Source organism: Argentina silus, assembly GCF_951799395.1.
Source record: "Argentina silus genome assembly, chromosome: 1".
NCBI lineage: Eukaryota > Metazoa > Chordata > Actinopteri > Argentiniformes > Argentinidae > Argentina > Argentina silus.
In genome coordinates, this window is record NC_139655.1 from 10,245,874 (window position 1) to 10,269,236 (window position 23,363).

General features: G+C 46.5%; 1 protein-coding gene across 3 annotated transcripts in view; it reads left to right on the top strand.

Moving 5' to 3' along the window:
* dlgap1b (discs, large homolog-associated protein 1b) overlaps positions 1–23,363 on the top strand; it is a gene marked incomplete at both ends in the record, with an annotated part of 35,729 nt that overhangs the window by 12,188 nt on the left and 178 nt on the right. For 2 of the 3 annotated variants that reach the window (XM_083677216.1, XM_083677218.1), the window contains 6 exons: positions 17,088–17,455; positions 17,583–17,665; positions 20,925–21,337; positions 22,259–22,350; positions 22,529–22,681; positions 23,326–23,363. The exon at positions 23,326–23,363 is cut by the window's right edge and continues 178 nt beyond it. In XM_083677216.1, the coding sequence (XP_083533342.1) occupies positions 17,088–17,455; positions 17,583–17,665; positions 20,925–21,337; positions 22,259–22,350; positions 22,529–22,681; positions 23,326–23,363 (1,147 nt within the window). The remainder of the gene's footprint in view (positions 1–17,087; positions 17,456–17,582; positions 17,666–20,924; positions 21,338–22,258; positions 22,351–22,528; positions 22,682–23,325) is intronic. The other variant, XM_083677217.1, reaches the window with a different exon arrangement.

A 23,363-nucleotide genomic window follows, 5' to 3' on the forward strand; every position in this document is an offset into this window, starting at 1 on the left:
GAATGGATAATCATTTTTGACAAATAAAATGTGCATACTATCACTCGTAGGTAATTAATATAACCACGAGCTGAAGTGCCTATGATATTGTAATCTAAGCACTCAACAAGCCTACAGTGGTGCAACAAATTCAACCTGCATGTCTCCAAATGCTGTAATGGTTTAATGAACCTGTTGTGACTTTTCTCATGTTTTTTAACATTTGCATCAGCTAAATTAATAGGCAATTCTCCTTTATCTCTCGCAACTCCCAGTCATAACCATAACTACACTTTAGTGTAATCTTACACTTGCCTTCATGCATTTCTTTTTATAATTTCATACCTTTTTGTTTCCTCTCTCTAAATGCCGTCAGGATTGTATGGTTGTTGTTACAGTAGCCTATTGTAGGCCATCTTAGGGTCACTGGCAATAAGTGCATAATATTCAACGTCAGTAGAAATATGTAGCAGTGCTCTTTAGCTGAATACCATTTCTCATTCTCCCACTTGCATGAACACACTCTCTCTCTCTGCTGTGAGCAGACGGTGTATTTATGGAAAGACAGACCCAGACATGCACTTTGTAGTTCATGTAACTGCTCTCAGCAATCACTTGAGTTTTGACTCTGCTGACCACACACACACACACACACACACTCGCACACACAGATAGAGTTAAACACGCTTCCAAACACAAAAGTGGTATACACCGGCGGGTGGAACACAAAGCATCCCCGCTTTACAGGAGAGCTGCTGGGAGGCAAATAGGAACAGTGAAAGAGTTGGCATGGTGAATATTGAATGATGTCTTGAAGGATGGATGGATAGAAATTTCACAGTAGCAGGCAGCAAGCCCCCCCCCCCCCCCAACTTCAACATGTATCATAGTCTGGTGATGAGAGACATACTGTAGCAGCTTCTCTGTTTCCAACCCACCTGTCTTGCTGTTCCTCCTATTATTATTGATGATCATTTTAATCCTGAAGCAGAAGAAAGAAATCAGAACTGAAAGTTGTCTTTTGATCTATTCTCTCTTGCTTGCTTTTACTCTCTTTCCCCCCGCAGTGATAGCAATTGTGGCACAGTAATAGTCGTGTTCGACCTGACATCTGCTCCCTTGGATTGGTTTAACACAATCTGTGGCGAATCTTCTTTTAAAGCTCCAGAAAATCCATACCAATCGGTTAATGTGAGGATTTCAGCGTGTTAATCCCTCTGGCTCTTCCACCCTGAGTCGTTTCCAGTTAAGTTATACACCATCCCGACACTTATCCTGTTCTTTTAATCTGCCCGTAGAAGGATGTTCATTACCTCTCCTCCGTCTCCCCCCCTCCCACCTCTAACAGGAGTAAACTGCTTTCCTGCTTCCACCGTGGAGCCACAATAGTAATTAGGTACAGGGGGGAAATCGCTCCCATTCCTTGTGAGGTGACCTTCAATTAAAGCTAGTGCATGCAGATCTAAAGCCAGGGAAATATGCCACGGCGGATCTCTTTCTCTCTCTCTCACCGCTGTTTACTCCCCGTCTCTCTAATCCCCTATACGCACTGCCCAAGCTTAATTAGCGTCTCTCGTTTTCCCAGCATCTCTCGTGGAGTCTCTGGTTTTTCTATTTTTCAGTCGTACAGAGAGATCGGGTGGAACGAGCTGTTTCCTCCTTCACGGGTCTAGTATGATAATAGGCTTCTTTATTTAACCGCTATGGGTTTCCTGCAGCCCTGAATTAGACAGAGCAGAAGCTCAACACTAAATGCTAAAACGGTGAACACCTGTTTTTTTCATCCCAAATGGAGACATACTACTTTTTGTTTAAATTATGTTAACTAGACAATGCTAATAGGCTCTGATGTTTCACAAGCAACAAGTCTCCTTGAGGCAGGTGTTTGGATCTTTGTCTGGTTCTGTTGCTGATATGGTTTAGAGGAAGTGTTGTTCATCTGATCTCTAGTTAAGTATAATCAAAACACACATCAAGATTCAAGATTCTTTATTTGTCACGTGCATACAAGTATACAGTGAAATGCAAAAGGTTGCATCCTTTAGTGGGGTGAAGGGCCGAAAAAAGATGGTATAAAATTAAATCATCATCTGATCTCTGACATGAACCTGGAACAAGGCATCAGGGTCCTTTAGGATGATGTGAGACCAACTCAAACTGTTATACTTTAAGATTAAGACTGGTCAACACTGCCCCTAGGGGCTAAATTCAGCATAGCAATTTGACTGCCCCTGCACTGACAGGGGAAAGACAATTCAGACATGTCTGACGGCACATTGGCTCTCATGGTTTCACAGTAGTGCTAGCAGTGGTATGGAGGAAGGCAACAGGAGGGGAAAGCTCGTATTCAGAGCAGATGAAGTGAAGCTCATTGAAACTCCTTGTTGAGACTCGAGGGAGTGTAATGAAATATGAAAGGCTTAGTGGAGAGCTCAGAGCTCTGCCTGTTATGACATTGAAAAGGCTGACGTATCTCTGTTTCATGTTGTTTCCATCGGACACTGTGGATTGGCCATCTGCTAGTTCAGCCATTTGAATGAGAGGGTCAGAGCTTTGGAAAGTAATGGAGAGTATGGTACCTAGTAGCCTACATCACTGCAGTTCCCCCCAGAAACTCAATAGATACATGGTTTTACATCAAATTAATTGATTTCAAATTACTAGAATACATAGGGATTATTTTCCCTCTCATCGTTCCAGACGTACACTCAATAAATATAGGTTATGATAAGATTTTAGAGGCAAAGTAGTAGGCTACCTTCAGACATTAATTGATTTTCTTTCAATGAAGAAAGAATGTGTCTAATCAACTGACCGGAATTAAAATGGAATTGACTAAAACTATGAAGCTTTTGATAGAATTAGGAAGTGGGCTTCTCTCCTTGTCTCATTTCCTTCAATTGCACTGATCTGATCAGATATATTCTGGTGGAGGCAAGTGTCCAGTTAACTTATGCTATATCGCAATAACAAACCTGTATTGAGATGAAAGGAGGAATCCACTTCCGAGATATACCCTTCACATCCACTCAGAGCTCCTTCAACTACATATATAAAGCTTGTCGACCACAAGGGGGCATACAGTGTTTGATCTACTGTAGACCATCTTAGGGTCGCTGGCAATAGTAGATAATATTCAACGTAAGTAGAAATACAATGTTGGGCAGCGAATACCATTTCTCATTCTCCCACTTACATCTACGCTCTCTCTTTCTCTCTTGACTCTGCTGACCACACACACACACACACACACACACACACACACACACACACACACACACACACACACACACACACACACACACACACACAGATAGAGTCACTGACATAAACACGCTTCCAAACACAAAAGTGGAATACACCGGCGGGTGGAACACAAAGCATCCCTTCACATCCACTCAGAACTCCTTCAACTACAATCATAAAGCTTATCGACCACAAGGGGGCATACAGTGTTTGATCTACTGTAGCCTAGTACATCGAGTGGATGGCATAAACCTTTAGTCAGTGTATGTATTACACGTGTAAATATTTATTTCACATGTCGGTATCAAATATGAAGAGAAAGGCCTACCGATGTAAAGCGATCTCTACATATTACCAGCTCAAACACTACCACCAGAGCGAGATGTTATAATTGTATCGTGTAGATACCGTTAGATTGGCACGGAATTCGCCTAATCAGTGTGATAAGTTTGGAATTGTTTGGGGAAACTTCCCTGCTGATGCCAGCGGGACTGTCCCACCTGCGCGTGTGATTCCGAGAGAGGGTCGCAGCGCGGGCACTGCCGCGCGCCCATCCTGTAATAAGATCGAATGCGCAAATCTCGTCAGAGAGAAAGGAAGAGACAGTGCAAGCACCAAATCAAAGAAGCCGTAGTTCAAGAAAGCGAAACATTCTATGACATTTCTACAGTATTTGTACTGTAAATTGTGGGGTATGTGTGACTACTGGATACGCTTGTGTGAGTAAAATATTTTATTCCTCTCTATTTGAATCAGTGTTTCTTATTAGTTCAGTTTTTGTTGTGCAGCGATGATTTCAGTGATTGTGCCAGGGGAGGTGGCCTCTTGCCCATCCTACAGTCTTTCTGCTTACTCATGCTTGATCATTAGAGCATCAACAAAGGATAGTTTGCTAGAAAATTAGTTATGAAAACCATGATGACGGTGACAACAACATCAGGTGGTGATAACCTGATAATTATCATAATAATAATAGTAATTATAATAAGTGAATGTTTTACTGTGCTTGACTTGGCTGACCGTGACAATGGATTAGCCTACAGTCATTGTCTCTGTAAAACTAACTTTACTGTATTGTTGTACACAATTCATTATTCTTTCCTAAATCTGAAAATATGTTGTCATCATACTGTGAATGGCCCCCCATGCTATTTGTCCTTGTCAGTGAGTGCTCAGTGTGACTCGTGTCGGCCCAGAAATGTTGAACCTCTTCCAACTCCCAGTCTATGTTAGTGGCATATCTTTGATGTGGGATAGCAGGTGTACAACAAACGACAACAAAAGTCTGGCACCAAATTACAGCACTGGTCCCTACAGATTCACATTTAACAGAGGCAAGATAGGAGGCCTAGTATAGTGCGTGAGCACACAGGGTGTGTTAGAAATATCTGGAAAGTTAAAATAACAGCCAGGGGGCGGAGGGGATGGGGGTGTTCAGCTGTTAAGCCTTATTGGAAACCCGGTCAGCGTCAGTTGCTGGTCAGAGCAGGGCAGTATGGGATAGATAGAAGGTCCTGTGTGACAGACCAGTCGTCTGCAGCCCCTCCCCTTGATGGAGCCATCAGTGAGTGAGTCATGCATGCCATTCATCCTGATCACGCCAGATATGCTGCCAGCCTTCCCGCCTGCCCATGCTCTATTTACAGACCAACCCTAAGACCCTCCAAGGGTTTACATGCCTGTGTCCTGCTCTTATCCCCACACATACCCTGGGTGAGTCCTGGGTGATGAACATAGGGTTAGACTCAAGGGAGCATGTCACATAGTCTACTGTGTGTGTGTTTCAGTGAAGCATAAGTCAGGGTACTCTTTCTGGTAGATGTTAAGTTCCATGTCTAAAGTGTGTGCGTGTGTGCGTGCGAGCGTGCATGCGTGTGAGAGCTCATATGTCAGTATGAATGAAGTGGCTTGTAGAGGAGCAGATCCAGATACCTCAGGCCTTCTGCACCTCCGTCTGTCTCTATGGAGAGTAATTCGTTTAGCACTGTCAGACTTAGGACTGACCTCTTTCCGTCTCTATATCTGAGAGAAAATAAGCTTGTAAGTCAAGGCGCTTTCTCTTCAAACAGCCCTAACATGATAAAAGCTTTATCACTGTGGCCACATTTCATGTTTTTTTCTCCATGTTTAAAAAAAAACAACAAATCTTTGAAACGCTCTCAAGTATATTTTTGCCCCTTCCGGAATGTACTTTATTCAATCTAATGTAGTGGATGTACCCATTTCTAACATCAGTGTGTATGGCCCAGTAACTAACATACTTTATAAATAATGATTTCTTGATTAGAGACCACACCTACATGACATTTATTTCTGACACACATTATACGTCACATTCTCATCATGGTTTGATTTATTGAGAATGATCATCAGTGTTCACCAGTGAGCTGTTATATGGTTCATCAATCAGCTGCTCTTATTGATTAATTCTCTCCTATGTTTGCATTTGTATCAAGGCCTGGCCAGCTGATCTCTATTTACACAGTCTGAGGAGTCTCTTGGGTCTAAAAACCTGATTCTTGTCTCTGTATCTTTTGTGTCTACTGTATAGACACCACATAACACTGCACTCTGTGACTTCTGCACACTATGCCATTTGAGTACTGTGGTTTTAGCATGTTTTATTGTATATTGTGTATAACACTGTTGAGGACCCGTATGAACTAAGCATCTCACTGCCCTGCTCGCAGAGTATGTGACAATAAAGAACTTTGACTTTGACTTTGGTCATGAAAGGAAGAAGATTAGGGAAGGATGCCTTCTAGAATGATTGAGATACAGCCATCATCCTGCCAGGAGACTATGGGAGAGGCTAGTGTTGCATAAAGTGATGAAACATACTTCAACACTTACAAGGCCCACTCAAATATTAATATTACATGTATTATTAAACAGTTTTTTATCAATTTGAAGATGCAATTTGGTGCTTAGTGAGGTCTTAAAGGAGCAGGGCGAAAGTCTGTTGGAAACATTATTTTACATTTTTCTGCCACTAGAGGGAGATCACTCTTTTCAATTCAATCTTGCATGGTGGGTAAATAGTATCTTCTTCAATAATCAATGTTTCCTTAAAAATATATTACCCATCTTGTATTGTGTGTGTGTGTGTGTGTGTGTGTGTTTGTGCATGTGAGAGAAGGATAGATAGACAAACAGAGAGAGAGATCAAGCAGCACTTAATAATGAGCTGTTTCTGGAATGCTCCTTGGAGCTCCATTAATCCCTCGTACCTTAGCACCACACACACAGCATGTACTGCCTCTCTATTTCCTGCCATTCTACCTATAATTACAGGGACAGATGAAGCCCTGCTTTAGCGGTATGCCCCCTGCATGTGAAATATACCGGTGTCAGTGGATCAAAGCTGCCATCCGTCTAGGTGGGATTATTCAAAGGGAGACATAAATTAAAAGCGCTGCTGTCATGATGTTACTGTCTGTATATCTGTCTTTCTGTCTCTGTCTCGACCTGGCTCAGGCCTCATACCGTCTCTGCTTCTAATGCTAATGCTCTTTCTCTCTCTCCTTTTATCTCCCCCCCTCTCTCTTTCTCTTTCTCTCTCTCTCACACACACACACACACACAAAGAGATCTCAGATGTAGACACACACACACCTGCATATGCTGTCATACCTTCAGCTTTGATCATGTGAGAGGGCGTGTCTGACAGGAAGTTGGGGCTGGGCTGGTCCCAGGCATGTGATAACACACTACCATTCTCCGCACACAGACACTCCATCTCTCTCTCTCTCTCTCTCTCTCTCACAGACACACACACACACACACACACACACACGCACACAGACACACACACACAGACAGACTACTCTCTGATGTGGTTACCCTTACCAGCGATGAGACCTATGCATACCTCCACACTTTAGACATGTGTCCACACTGTGTGTGTGTGTGTGTGGGGGGGGGGGGGGGGGGGCTTGCTACGTGACTCTCTGTGTGGTGTCTCTATCTGTGTGGCTTCTCTCTTACTGCAGCTGTGGGATCAAGCCTTAACTCTGCCCTCTATCTACGTAAACTGTGATTTGGCTATATCTCTTCCTGTAGGAGATAAATCGCTCTCATGCTTTTGTGTCAAACACTCAGTAATTATGTGCTCTTGTCACGACTGTCTGAGAATGTGAGCCAGTGGGAACTTGCAATGTCGCTCCCAGATGGCATGATGGGAAAGCTGTGATTCTCTTTGATATAATATCACCTTCAGTAAACACAGAGGCTATCAACACCTCAGCTCCAAGAACTGTCAAGTTTTCATGATTTGTCCCTCCTTTGTAGATTATTCAAGATATCTCATCCTAATTAATCTGTGTTCTGTTCTTACTGTCTTTATCCAGCAGTTTGTCAATCACTATTTGTTTTATTAAATTGACTTGGATTAAAGATGTTGCAATGTAGTCATGTCCAAAACTATGCCAACGAACTATACAATGCCAGGGCAATCTGCAATGTCCTATGTTTTGGCTCACCTGTTTCTTCAGCATAATACATAAGCTTTTTACTTCATATGTTGTTGAGCATCACTGATCGCGTCACCTTGTCCTTGTCAGACTTACGAAAAAACATCTTACTGTGTTGCCTCAAAACCATCAGTAGGGGGCATCAGAGACAAAAAACTCAGATACCACTCAGAAAGTAACTAATAGAGGAGAGTTGCTTGAATCATGTAGGTAGTGCAATGTCATGTAAGGTAATGTAATTGGATAGTTTGAATAACAATTTGTATTCCTCAATATAGTGTCTCAGCCCCATGTGGCACCAGGGTTCCTATATATTGTTAGGGTTCAACATTCATACTTACATGACTCATCTCTATTCAGCTTTGTGATTGTGATGTGTATTCACTAAGCCCTTTCTTGTCTGTATTATTTTGGCAGTATGTTTGATATTTATTAAACCTTTGGTTGCCAAATGCCTTTTCGGAGCCAATGCAAGGTACATTTAATGAATACAGAGATCAACCATACATTGCCTTAGTGTACCAAGTTACATGAAAAACTTAGCTATATGCTTACTCTAAAAGCCCACATGGTTCCAAATGTAGACATTTGAAGTACACCTCCCCAGTTTAGTGCGAGTAACTACTAGAGGGATTCTCCTAAGGGACAGCCTACTTTGTGACTGTTAGGTGTTTATATTTACTTACGACTTAATTGGACCTCTTTTGTGTTGGGCTAGAATGCTTTGATTTGTACCACTCTGGGAGGAAGAGGGGTGTTTGGATCTCTCTTGACACAGGAAGTAGGGAGTAGAAAGATGTCATTCACCCCTCTGCTCTCTTCCTCAGTGGACAACAGAGAGAGAAAGAGAGGGAGAGAGGGAAAGAGAGGGAGAGAGGGAAAGAGAGGGACAGAGAGAGAAAGAGAGGGACAGAGAGAGAAAGAGAGGGACAGAGAGAGAAAGAGAGGGACAGAGAGAGAAAGAGAGGGACAGAGGGAAAGAGAGGGACAGAGGGAAAGAGTGGGCGTGTTCCAGGGAGGAGATGACAGAGCCATGTCAAACTCAATGCTGACACAGAGCATGGCTCTGCAGCCCACCCCCGCTCTGTGCTGTCCACACGCACACGCACGCACGCACACACACACATACACACACACACACACACACACACACAAACAAAATACACTAGGGAGGTCCTGCAACCCCTCAGCAGAGCCTGTAGCAAACCTCTCTGTCATTTAACCTACTGAGCCCCCCCACTCATTTTATTTCAGAAAAAACACTTTGGAAATGTGCATTTGGAAAATACAACACATTAGTCCCACTAAGGTTAACTAGTAGGAACTAAATCTCCAGATGCTACCCAGGTGTCATTAAAGCTTGGTTGTCTGCAGTGCTGTGCTATCTTCTGAGGTAGTCCATTACTATGCGGTAGGGTGTCAGGTAGTCTTTGTGTTTTGGCAGAGAGTAAAGCCCCAGCAGGATTTCCTGTGTGTTGACTGGAGTTCATCCCCCTGGCTCCTCCACCAGTGAGAGTACAGGCCTGGGCAGGGCCCTTTCCTCCTGGCTGCTGGGAATGCAGAGTAGAGAAGACGGCTGAGGCCTGTGAATGTATCTCCAGGCTGTGTTTTATTCTAGAAACACCCTTCTTCCCTTGCTCACTCCCCTTGACAGATCTGAGAAGACTGGATATGTGTCTACAAGTTTTTCAGTAGGCTAGGTGTGGAATGAAACACAGCTGCTCAATCTCTCTCTCTCTTTCTCTCTCTCTCTCTCTCTCTCTCTCTCTCTCTTTCTCTTCTTGTCTCCCAGAGCAGAGCACGGTGGTGGAAGTAAGTGGGTGGTTTGGGCTGTGCAGTGTGGGAGGCCAGGCCCAAGCCCAAATTAAAGACTCCTCTGTGAAAGTCCTGGTCTCTGTCAGGGCTGTGTGTGTGTGTGTGTGTGCGTGTGTGCGTGTGCGTGTGTGTGTGGCTGTGGCTGCGGGGGAGAGAGCACCACACCAATCCAAGTAGGCATACTCTTTCTAAAAACTGGTCATTAAAGATAAGCCACCATTCTCCTAGTCCAGAGAGAGAGAGTATGTCTCTCCTCCTTCTCCCTCTCTTTCGGGTTTGCTGCTTCACTAGACAAGCCTTGCAAAGGAGGGGGGGGGGATTTTCAGCTTGAGGGGACTGATTCTTCCCTTCTGAGTCTTTAAGACCCCCCCCCCCCCCACCCGGCCAGTAGGCAAGAGGAGACCTGAATGGTCCGAGGAATGTGAGAGACAAACGAGCACTCCCAGCAGGAGAGCGGGAATGTGAGAGAGCCTATTGTGTCCCCCCAGATTCTGCTGGGATGTAAACACACTCTGGTAGTGAACACGGGGAAAAAAAGGGGGCTTGGACACATGTGTAGAAGACCGACCCACCTACAACTAGTCAGAGAGTGAGACACATACATGACCCTCACACTAACACATGTGCACTTGTACTTACACACACACTTACACACAGACACACACACACACCGTGTGTTGCCCCCCCCCCCCCCCAGGATGCAGAGGGTCAGGGGGGTCAGAGCTGGAGACCACAAAGAGAGTGCGTCAGAGTGGCCTGGATTCTTGTTCCAGCCCCCCCCCCCCGGTACCCCCCACGCCTGACGTTTGGTTTTAGGCCCAGATGGCTTTAGCATGCCTCTGGCTGAGGATTAGATCAGCAGTGTCTCCTTTCTCTCCATGTGTGAGTGGTCAGGACAAAGAATGTCAAGTAGGAAGGAAGTAATTCCATCTCAAACCATGAAATGATACTCGACACTGACGTTTCACAGCGTTTCTGATAGAATAAACTATATGTGTTTATAAAAACAACTCCCTAGATTTTGGTCTTTCTGTAGGAAAGATAGGAAGAAGAAGAAGGCAGGGACTTTATTGATCCCTGCCTTTATTGATTATTTTTTTGCGCACACCCCCCGAGACAACACACGTGCACACCCCCAGAGACAACACACGTGCACACCCCCAGGGAGAACAGAGCTCCGAGCACAGGGTCAGTCATCATCAGGCGCCCCTTGCTCAAAGGCACAACGGCAGTGTAGGCACCTTAGATATGATGCCAGCAACCCTCCAGTCACCAGCTCACATCCGGCTCCCTCCTGTGGTGGGGATCGAACCAGCGTTCTACCGATTGCTGGCCAGCCTCTCTAACCTCTAGGCTGCTTGTCACCCCATGAAAGACGACTTTGATTGTTTTACGGACACAGGTTTTTTTTTGTCCAGCTGAAGTTCATATTGTTTGTTATGAAAGTTTAGACACTTTAGTGAGAGGAGGATCCAGGAGAAGTGAACTGTTGACCACATACCACATGGCATTTGCATGCTAATGTACAGCTTCACTCAGCAGTCATCCTTCATGTAATGACATGACTTTGTATTGTGTGGTCTTGTGTTCTAGGATTGGCCGACTCCGACTCCAGCTGTTGGACTACTTATTATTTGTTTAACATTTTCTCTACTGGTTTCTGTAAGCCCATGGCTATGTTCTTCTGTACTTTACTGACCTGTGTAGAATGTTTAGTTCCCGTGGACAGACTGTTATGTATTCTTTTATCTGCGGGCTATGTTCAGGGCTTGGTGTGTGGTGGTGACTCTTGTCTAAGGCCATGCTTGGGTTTGTATTTTTAGTCAGCACACACAGAGGCCAGAGTGGCCTGTATTATCCTCTTAGCAGAGTGTGTCACAGCAACAGTAGCTACAGCGTCACCCAGGAGAGTGTTGCAAGATGGACAGACAGACAGATGGACACAATCCCAGCACTCAGGGAGACACACAGGGGGAAATGATTAACCGGCTTACCCGCTTTTGTGTGTGTGCGTGTGTGTGTGTGAGAGAGAGAGAGAGAGAGAGCGAGGGTGAGGGGGAGTAAGAGAGAGAGAGCACAGCGGGCTGTGTGAGATGATTATCTCTCTGCACCTGGGGAGATATGAGAGAGTGTATCAACAATTTAATCTGAATAAGTGAGGATAGTTGTAGTATTGATCTGGTGATACATTTGGGAGGCAGATTTAGTTCAATAGAATTGAACTGGCCCTCAATAAGCACAATCTATCACAGGTTTATGATTAATGATGACTTGAATCTCAACATGGATATAATATGACTCACTGCAGAGGCCCATGCTGTCATCACAGATACATGTGGTGTGTCACTGGAGCACCTCGCCGACCCACTCAGCCACTCAGAGCCCAGCCATGGGAAATGAGTGGAGTGGAACCATGCGTGAGATCTGTGGGTGTGTTAGCTTTAGCATTAGGGCTAGTGCTGAAGTTTGTGCCCCATGTGGCAGCAGGAATGTTAATACAGGAACTGACAAACCTATCTTATCCCTCCCCCCCCCCTCCCTCCTCTCTCTCTCTCTCTCTCTCTCTCTCTCTCTCCTCTGCTGTTGGTTGAGTCACTCTCCAAAGATACCCTCTCTTTCTCCTCCCCCAGGGCAGGTCTTTTCGGCAGAAACAAAAGAGTGATGTGTTTCTTTATGTGGTTAAAGACTTGCGAGGCTTAAATCCTCAATAGAGCTCAGGAGAACAATAGGGTGTGTCTAAGACCCTCTGGGCAGACCTAATGAAAAGCCGATAACGTTTCAAACACTCTCCCAAACTCTCAAAGTCATCCTTGGATTATCTTTAATTTAATTCAGTACCTCTGAATTAAATTAAATTAGTTTTGTTTTGGTTAAATGTATAAAATGTTAAGCACTTTGCTGACACATACCTACATTATATCAGTGTGAAGCCATCGGATTGTGCAGTTAATAATAGGACAGATAAACTGTCATTTGTTTGCACAATTACCATTTATCTTGTATTTATGTATTTGCCACTCTAGTTGAGTTTCATTAGCATGCCATCCAAGCCTGTCACTGACTGACAGAGCCAATAGCATAGGCTCATAAAACAGGAATGCCAGCAACTAGGGTTTCTATTTGAACTTGGTACATAGGAAAAGTGGGTTAAAGGGACTTGGCTCTGTTGCCTAACAGAGCAGCTGCCTGATATGTTTAGAGCTGTCAGTTGAGTTGTAAACACTGTCTTATCAGGTATCGTATGGGACAGAAGCCAGGAGCCTAGTTATGTGTTGTTGATATCACTTTTTACCATTGAGGAGTGATGTGACTAGCAGTCTAAATAACATATCAGGGACACATTGTACAAATGTGTATTGGGTTCATTCACACACTTATTTCTCAATGCACACATACAGATGTACATGAATAATGGTCACTGCACAATCCCTCTGACAACCCCTTGAGTCACCTGAAAGAATCCCAGCAGCTTTCATGTCAGTCTGCACCACTCACCCACAAAGGTCAGAGGTCGCGGGGAGATTTCTGCTCTCCAGATGCCTAAACTCTCAGAGACAATAGCTCTGTGTGGAGTGTGTGTGGGATGGGGTTGTAGAAGGAAAGGTAACAGTGCTCACTGCTCATCATGAAAGCCTGTAGTGTTCTCTGTAACCTGAAACACTGTCACATTGAAGGAGTCTGTAGTTTAGGTTCATCAGATAGGCCGACTTGGGGATGTTTCCAACCTGGGCTCGTATAGAGCTTGAGATGAAGGCATAGCAGTGCTGTTTGTGAGACTAGTGTAATGCCATATGTGTGAATGTGACCTTTACATATGACGCCTTATTGTTATGGCTCAGAAAACAAGTACTGACAAGGGGCTAAAGAAAAACTGGTTTGTAGAGTTTGCATTCAGACATAAACAGTGGCAAAGATGTGACTTATGCTTGTATTCAGTTACAACACAATGACACTCTACTGTCTTTGTGAATTAGCATGCACGCCTGTTTGTGCTTATATTTCTGGTACTGTAACTACACTTTGTGCTGGTACCTGGTGTGTGTTTGTTAGCCTGCGTTTAGCTAGTGTCTATGCTGGTCTGCAGTAGAAGGTAAACAGCCACCAGGCACCAGCATTCTGCTGTGCTGTTGAACGCTAAAGCTTCGGCGCAAACTTCATGTTGCTGTTTGTCGCCATGGAGACGCTATCACAAAGGACTCCAGCTGGCTTCGTGGTCTGAGTGTGAGCAGACGGCAAACCCACACCCCCTCTCTCCCCTCGCTCCTCTCCCCCTCACCCCTCTTACCTCTCTGGTTCTCTCTGCAGACCCAAGCGCTGTGCAGCTGGACTCAGCTGTCAGTGTATGTGCCACCCCCCTCCCCCCCCACCACCACTCCCCCCGTCTGGCCCCTTCCTGTCTTTGTGTTTGGACGCCGGTGGTTTTGCCCTTGGCCCCCACGCGGTGGAGCCCGACGCTGTTAGCTAGCTTGTTAGCCAAGCTGCTCTCTCTCTCTCTTGCTACTACTTCCACAGTTTGGAGAGGTGGTGTGAGCTCCATACCTCCTGTTTGCCTTCTAAGCAATATACACACCAGTATTTCAGAAACACACCACCACCTACACACACACACACACACACACACACACACACACACACACACACACACACACACCACAACACACACACACACACACACACTCAGGAACTATAACTGTTGTTAAAGTTGTCTTCCATTGGGATACTATGATCAATGGAGCCAGTGGTATTCTGTCTTTTTTGTTCTCTTGGGGCTGAAAAAAAATGAATGGAGACTTTTTTTCTTATGAGGGGTGGGTGTGTGTGTGTGTGTGTGTGTGTGTGTGGAGGGGGGAGGGGAGGCTCTGTCTGTCTTTGATACCATCTAGCCTGGGCGGTAGGGGATTCACCAGGAGAACAGCTATTCACACAACTCTGTTGGCGTGGGACTTGTCAAGCATTTGTCAAAGAAGGATCTGGATGAGTGCCAAATAGAGTTTTGTCATTCACAAACTCCCTCTCTCCTCTCTTCTTTGGAAAAACAATACACGCAGCAGGCCTCATTAAAGGAGTGCCAGTTCATTCTAAGACCCACTTCAATTAGGAGAGGGCATTATTGCAACTTTGCAGCAGAATATCTCAACAATATCAATTTGATTCCTGGATCAAAATAGAATGACAGTATGTCCTCCCTTTTAGAGGGAGAAAGAGAAAGAAATGGTTTTCCACATTTATTCTCTTCTAATGGAGCTGTGGAATCCAGTGTCGCATTCCTCCCTCTCAGCCTCTGTCAGACAAATACTGTGTCCTTGGGTCTCTTGATCTGTGGGTGGGTGGGTGGGTGTGTGTGTGTGTGCGTGTGCGTGTGCGTGTGCGTGTGCGAGGAAGGTCCAGAGACTGTACTACTATCACACTGTCACGGCTGTTAAAACATCAAACTGCTTTTATCCTCTGTGGAAACTTGGCCTCAGTCTTATCAGGGCGTTTTGTTTTGTAATTTTTCCCCATTCTGTAATGTTTTTGTGTCATATGAACAGCCAGAATTGTGTGGGATATCTCAAATTGATTTGTCTTGTACAGTGTGTGTCGCTCAGATATGGAAGCTGTTGAGGAAGGCCCTATGAGGGATGTTCATCGTGTGGTTCATCACATACTGGTGTGGGCCTACACAATAAATGATAGGCAGAGACTTTGTGTGACACAGCTCACTGCTGCCAATGGTATCAGATGGATGGCAACCATATCAGCCTCAGGAAGTCTGCTGCCTCCCTTGATGTTGTCATGAGAGTTTGAAATGTTTGGCTGCACTGTGTGAACAGCCTTGTGTGTCAGTTTGACCTTGTGTCGTCTGGACTTGTGTGTGTGCCTGTTCGTGTGTATGAGTATGTGTGTGCGTGTCGGCGGGCATGTTCTGACTCCTTAGCATGTTTACTTAACCTGTCTCAGTATACACAACGCAGTCCTCACCTCCGTTTGGCCAGACCAGTGATAGATAGGAGGGGCACAGCCAAGTATCCAGTTTCATATGCCTCTTTATTGAGCACATGAAAACACTCTGTCCTCAAACCCTTCTCCACTGAGGTAGCCTGCTGGATGACCTCAGAGGATTGCCTCTAAAGGACTGACATTCAATAATTCAAACCTCCTGGGCTGGTGGGGGCAAGACCTCAGCCTCTCTCTGTGTGATACTAGTGTGTGTGTGTGCAGGAGGTGTATGAGGGTGTGTGTGTGCGGTGGTCTGTACTCTCTGACCTTTGAGGAGATTAGCTGTTTGTATAAATCATATTCCCCCAGACATCGCAAACCCTCCAAACAACTGAGCGATTCCTGTTCAGAGGATGTGTGAAAACAATGACACTATTACATTTGATCTTCCTCCGTCCTAATGATATGACAGATTTAGGCTGGGTTTTGAAAAGAAAAATGCCAGAATGAACACTTTAAAAACCCTGTAGCCTACAGGAGTTTTACATAAATAGTCACCAATAAATCATTGACTCCCCCTACTATTGTTCAGTAGCATGTAACACATGTAATTAATGCAGGGTAACATTGTCTGCAGCAACTGCTTGTTATAGTGATCTAATCTCAACACAATCTTGTCTGTGTAAGCCTGCTTTAAAACCTGTCATAACTTGACCAAACTTCTGATTGGATGGGTTGACTTAAACCTGGAGGTGACGGGAGAGTTTAACAACAGCCCTCTCCCCCTGTGTGTTAGGGCTGTGTAGCTGTCAGAGAGATGGGGAGGTACAGATAAAACACCCTTATCTAATGGTTTTAGACATGGCCTCCCGTGCTGGTAGGGGCAGTTCACTGCCATACTGTACGCTTTGGGATGTTTGTCTTTTTCAGGGATTAAAGGGATCCAGGAAATGCATTATCCTACTTTCTGGAGCTCAGGGGCTGACCTAGTTCGGATGACACCAGGAGGGGAAATCAGAGACATAACTTGGTTATATTGGTTGTGTTTGTTGCTCTTTAGACGGGTGGTTTCAGTCTGCTGGTGTGTTCTGTGTGAACTCCTTGTTCCCACATACTGTGCTACTGAGTTGATGCTATATCAACAGGACCTGCTGACTTGTAGCTGTAATCTGTGTTTTGACACTTGATTCAGAAAAAAAGAGAGAGAGAGAGAAAAAGAGAGCAGAAGTAACTTCTGGAGGTTGGACTTAAGAGGGAGTTGTGTTTACTATGGCTATCAGTGTAACAAAAATAAACACATACACACACACACATATACGCATCCACTTTTAAATTCAGTCCAGTCAGCTTGTTATGATGATGTAAAGGACAGGCGCTTTTAGCCACTAGATCAGTAGGTCAAGTGGCCAGCTGACAAATCCTCTTAGTAAGTTGGCTAGGCGTTGTTAAAGACAGTTCTAATCTACTACTGTCCATTTCAACCCCAACAGTGGACTTACTTAACACAATCTGTGTATGCTATGGTATTCAGTTGCAAACAGCAAGGTGTAATAACAACATATTTGTTTTCCTTTCAGAACTTCTAGTTCAGCTCAGCCTGTTCTCCACGCTAACCCATGTTGGCTTTCTGCCCCCCCCCCCCCCCCCCCCCTGCAGTGTCATCATGCATCACCACCTACAAGAAGACCCCTCCGCCGGTTCCCCCCCGGACCACCCCGTCCAAGCCATTCATCTCCATCACGGCCCAGAGCAGCACTGAGTCGGCCCAGGATGCCTACATGGACGGGCCAGGCCCGCGAAGCCACATCGCCTCCCAGCATGGCCTGTCTAACTCCACAGAGAGCATCGACAGCATGAAGGCCCTGACAGCGGCCATTGAGGCAGCCAATGCTCAGGTCCACGGCCCTGCCAGCCAGCACGTCACTAACAGCACCATCACCATCACAGCCACCGCTGCCATCGCACACGTGTCCAACGACAGCAAGAGGGACGCCCTCCGGAAGTGCCTCTCCATAGGGATACAGGTCAGAGCCGCTAACCTGACCGACTAACCATGCTGGAGATAATTCACACAGGCACACGATACATTTGTTTTGGATGGCCTCATAAACATGTGTATGAAAGTGTTTCCTCCTGTGTGGGCTCTTGCAGGTGGATGGACCAGAGGAGGCAAGGGTGACAGAGGAGCACTCTAAGTTCCAGTCAGTGGGGATCCAGGTGGAGGAGGAGAGATGGTGAGTAGAGAAAGAAAGAGGGAGAGAGAGAAAGAGGTAAATATAGTGAGGGATACTGAAAGAGAAAAGCACAGAAGATCAGAGACGTTAGAGACCAGGCAGGAGAAGAGGTGGACATGGAGAGCAAACACCTGCCCAGAAAAAAAGAAAGAGGGATAAATAGACAGAGAGAGAGAGAGAGTAAGTGTGTAAGTGTGTGTGTGTGTGTGTGTGTGTGTGTGTGTGCATTGGGCCTAGTGAATGAAGGCTGCCCCTTGCTTTACCCTCCAACAGCTGTCCCCAGCTCAGAGGCGTTGGCGTCAGAGCCCCTTGCCAGGGGGCCCAGTGACAGCTGGGGGAGTAGACATGTTGGAGGGAATGGAGTGTGTGTGTGTTTGGGGGGTTGACAGCCATCTGTTGCTCCAGTCATTGTGATGCAGGCAGCAGGCTACTCTAGGGGGGTTAGAGGAGGGGGGATGGGGCCGTTAGGTCTATTCTACTATCTGGGTACATGGTCAAGTACACGGTTTTCTCCCTTTGGCCTACACGGTCCTCCACCCTCCTCCTCCCCCATGAAGAACCCCAGCATGCCATCGGGCCGTCTCATAGGGGAATAACTGACTTACACAAGGGGTCCATTTGCATCAGCAGAACCTTCCTGGTTCCTGGAGATGTGTAGAGAGATGTCACACAGGCAGTTATGTGTCAGTGAATTGGTGTGTACTGTACGTGCCAGACCCGGTCAAAACAGTGGCCCTTCTGTTCATTTGTTATAGCTGAGAGGAGGCGACCAATTTAGCCAATGCAGTAATGTGATTTCATGTTGTATACAGGGAGTGCTTTAGGAAGTCAAAGAGCCCAGTCTGAATTAAGGTTGTGTCCAGGACTGCAGCTCACACACAGGCATTGCGAGGGTTTCTGAAAGAGCCTGCCCCAGCTGACTGACCAAGCACGGAAAAGGAGGGCACACCTCCTAGTTGCCAAGGGCTTGGATTTGATCTCACACATGTGGCTTTTCTATATGGATGTCTGAGTGTGAGGCTGTGTGTGTGTGTGGCTGTGTGTGTGGCTGTGTGTGTGGCTGTGTGTGTGTGTGTGTGGCTGTGTGTGTGTGTCAGTAGGGTAGGCCTGGTCCTGGGAGGTCTGGGCAGAGTGACCCTTACACTAAATTCCCAGACGGTGAGAGTGCTGCTCTCCTGTGGCCCAGCCCCACTGACAGTAAATCTAAGACCTGCTCAGCACTATAACATCCCTCTGTGTATGCCTGTGTTGTGTGTGTGTGTGTGTGTGTGTGTGTGTGTGTGTGTGTGTGTGTGTGTGTGTGTGTGTGTGTGTGTGTGTGCGCCGTGCGTGCGTGCGTGTGTGTGCGCGTGCGTGCGTGCGTGCGTGCGTGCGTGGGTGCGTGTCTAGGTGCAGGACGGGGTCATAACCTCATCTTAGTGTTTGAACTGGGCTTTAAAAGCCTGCCAAACTCAGAGGGAGTGGAGGAGAGCAGTTAAACAGAGAAGCCCTACAAACGACCTGGCTGGCTTTTTAAATACCTCAATCTGCTCAGACAAGTTCATGTTATCAAATGTATAAGGCGACTCTTTGATATATTTGAACTCTCACTGTTAGAAGTGTAAGGAGTTATTTTATTGGTTTATTGGGAACCTAACTTACACACTGTATTCAGGCAACAAAAAACAAGGTGTTTGGAATTATTTTCCATAGTGTCGTCAGATGGCAAAAGAGTTGATGGGGAGTGGTCTGCACACCCTCCAGTAGGCCTCGCAGTCTCTGCTCTGGCAACATGGGATGTGAGCTAGAAGTGCAGGGTTGGTGCTCAGAGTGACTAAAACATACTAACCATTGGCCATCTTGCAATGTCAGGGCAGGACAGACATCCTAGTCTGCTTTATTGTCCAGTTAAAAAGGTCAAAGGGACAGAGGCATGCCATGCAGGAACCATTAAGATGTCTAGAACTGTTATCCCAATGCTGACAGCTCTTGCTGTATGCTCATTTGTGAGTCAGAGTGATATGATGAAGTGGTTTATCTGTAGCAGAGTTCCTGGAACAGCTTCTGGAATGCAAGTCTCCCTCCCTCCCTCAACCACTGAGGTATATACAATGCTGGGAAAGGACTCCACCTGACTCTAACAAGAACCTGTGGCCTTTTCTGTCTTGTCTGTCTGTCTGTCTGTCTGTCTGTCTGTCTGTCTTTCTCTTCTCCCCTTCTCCTTTCTCTCCCCCCCCTCTCTCTCTCCATCTCTCCCTCTCACTCTCTCTCTCTCCCTCTCTCTGTTTGGCCTTGCCCCTGTCTGGCTCTGCAGGAAGTTGTTAGGAGGCTGATAGAAAGCAGGCTGAGGTCATTATAACTGCACACCTGCTCAGAGGAGAGTTACTCTTTAACTGCTGTGCACACACACTCTCACACATCCAGGCACTGGTACACACACACACACACACTGTTTGATCTATCTCTCTCTCCCCCACTTGCTCTCTGTTCACGGAAGAGGGAAGATGAATGGGAGAGGGAGGTAGAGATGAATGGATAGAGTGAAGGAGGAGGAGTGACCGACCGGAGATGGGGTGAGGCAGATGGATGGAGTGAGCTCTGTGTTTGTGTGTGACATCCTGTGGGCAGGTCAAGCCAGGGTGTGTTTATGTGTGTTTTGTATGTTTGTCAAAGCGTGTGCGTGTGAGTTTGTGTGTGTGTGAAGGAGAGAGAGAGAGAGTGTGTGAAGGAGGCTCTCATTTGTGTTGGTGTTTCTATATGTGTATCATGTTGTAATCTGCTGGTGTCTGAAATGCTGGCAGTCCACTCATTGTGTATTCAGTTGGCACATGTCTCTAACACTCCCCCCTGCCTTTAGGCTCTCATTCATCACTGTGTTGCTGAGCTGCTCCAAAGAACACGCCAAATGTGTGTGTGTGTGTGTGTGTGTGTGTGTGTGCGTGCACGTGTATCTCTGCGCCAAGTGTGACTTTAGTGGCTGTGTTGGCACATTGCTCTGAGAAACTTGGCAGAGGGCACAAAGCCTCTTGAGCAAAATGAAAAGCAGCACACCCAGCTGGAGATCAGGGTCCTGAGGGTGTGTTATCTCCCAGCTAAGCCCTGAAGCAGTGGCAGGGTGACTGATGAGTACACACTCCATTGCCTCTGAATCAGCCAGGTGACAACCCTCCCATACCTCTCCCTCTAAATACCCCCTCTCTCCAAACGGCAGGCTTATCTGATCTGGGATCTGTGTGTGGCTGCTGGGCCTTTATGTTTTCCTCTCTCCTCTCCCCCCCAGCTACCGCAGGATGACCCGCTCCAACAGTGTGACCACGGCCGTGCAGGCCAACATGGACAACCCTATAGACGCCCCACAGATGGCGTTGCGCCACTCTGCCACCATGCCACGCCAGTACTCCCGCGACGCCGCCACCTCCACTGTCAGCATCCAGGGCTCGGGCAACCACTACCACGCCTGTGCCGGGGACGACTACGCCGAGGTGGGCTTCGACCCCTCCATTCTGCCCCCGCCGGACCCCTGGATGGACAGTGTGACGAACACAGAGAACCCCCTGGAGGGGGGGCAGAGGTTGGTGTGCCACAGGGACGGGCGCTGGTTCCTCAAGCTTCTACAGGCTGAGACGGAGCGCATGGAGGGCTGGTGTCGACAGATGGAGCAGGACGAGATGGAGAACGACCTGCCCGACGAGAGTGAGTGTCAGTTATTCACATGCGCGCTGATACAACTGCCCAGACATCATGTTCACTCAAACACACAAAGGGTTAGAATATTTGACTTTGTTAAGAGTCATATCAGTTGTTTTTCCTCTCTCTCCCGGCATTTCTTGCTTCTCTCTCTCTCTCTCTCTCTTCCTTCTTTCTCTCTCTCTCTCTCTCTCTGTGTGTGTGTCGTCCAAACAGACTAGGGGGGGTACTTGGTTGCACTGCGCTATCTGCCGCCCTCAGCTCCACAGACATACCAGGCATATTTATCAATAGGGAGCTGCTGAACCCGGCCGCACATCTGTCCTCTAGATATACAGTATAATGACCTCTCAGAGCAGCACTCAATGGGGGTTTTCATCCAGCTACTCCCTTAATGAGCTCCTTCAAGGCCACTGCCAGCTCCACACAGCCCATACACTATCCCTCCACATGTGTCAATGTGATAGTCTTTGTACAGCTAGAACACTACTCTTTTACACAACTGATGCTTTCCCTGAACTACAAAACTGATTTCTTCCCTTCCAGCTGATGGAATTTCCTATGCAAGAGATGTGATGTTTGTGCTTGAGGCTGGTGTAGTGATTATGATGTGTAGTTTAGGTCTCAAGGTTACAGCTCAGAAGCCAAGACCTCCCCTGGGCCCCACTCACTGGGTTGGATGGTTTGTTTTGTTTATTTGGTGTGCAGGGTAAACACGCCCCCCTCTCATTTAAATTCACAGTTTGGGTTCCCACTCCTCACTTGTTTAAAGCCACTAGCTCTTCAAAGGCATGCAGTGTTCTGTGGGCTATCAAAGTGAATCAACTGAAAATCAAGGAGGTTTATGCTATTATTCATGGGAAATGTGTGTGTGTGTGCGTGCGCGTGCGTGCGTGCGTGTGTGCGTGCGTGCGTGTCCGTCCGCAGTCCTAGGGAAGATCCGCAGTGCAATTGGGAGTGCCCAGCTGCTGATGTCCCAGAGGTTCCAGCAGTTTCGGGAGCTGTGTGAGGAGAATCTGGTATGTGACGCATCTCTCTGCAGTCTCTCCACTGTGTACACTATTGCATCATACTGCACAGATAGACCAGGACCCTGTGGAGATCATCTTTGACAGTTGGCTCTGAGACAAACCACAGCCAAATCTAGTTTAAATTCTAGTGTGTGTGTGTGTGTGTGCGTGCGTGTGTGTGTCTCAGAACCCCAACGCCCACCCACGGCCCATCTCCCAAGACCTAGCTGGCTTCTGGGACATGCTCCAGTTGTCCATTGAGAACATTAGCCTGAAGTTTGATGAGCTCCACCAACTCAAAGCCAACAACTGGAGACCTCTGGATCCCCCAGAGATAAAGGTACCTACTGTACTGCTTAACATTGGCTCTACAGATGAATCCAGAATCCAATTAATTTAACTCCAGATCATGGAGTTTTATTGGCATATATACGTATACTGTGTATATAGCATTAGAATGCCTGTTTGGCCTGCATGCTTTTACTCTCATTGTTGTATAGTTGTAAGTGCTCACTTACATTTTGGCTTGTTGTAGCATGCAAAAGTGTTGTGTTGTGTATTGGTATGTTGGAGTTGTCTTGTTGCTTCATGTTTTTGCCTGACGTCACTGCCTGTCTGTGTTTGTTTCGTTGTCGACAGTGAGCTGCTTTTGAGAAGTCACTCTACCTGCCATGCATCTTTGGGCCTGTGATCTCGCAGGCCGCTCTTACCCCACGCAAATGGCCACCACCGTGCACTCTTACCCCACACAAATGGCCACCGCGGTGCACTCTTACCCCACGCAAATGGCCGCCACCACTGTGCACCATAATCTCATTCAAATGCATGCTCTCACACCAAGCAAACGGCCACACTTCTACACTGTCTGACTGACCCCATGCAAAATGGCCGCCGTTGTGTTGAGCATTGCTGTATTAAGCTCAAGCCAGCCTTCTTGAGGATATAGGATGCCCTGTAACTAGAGTGTTTGTTATTCCTGACCAGGAGAGAAGGATGCCCCCTCCAGTGCCAAAGAAGCCCCA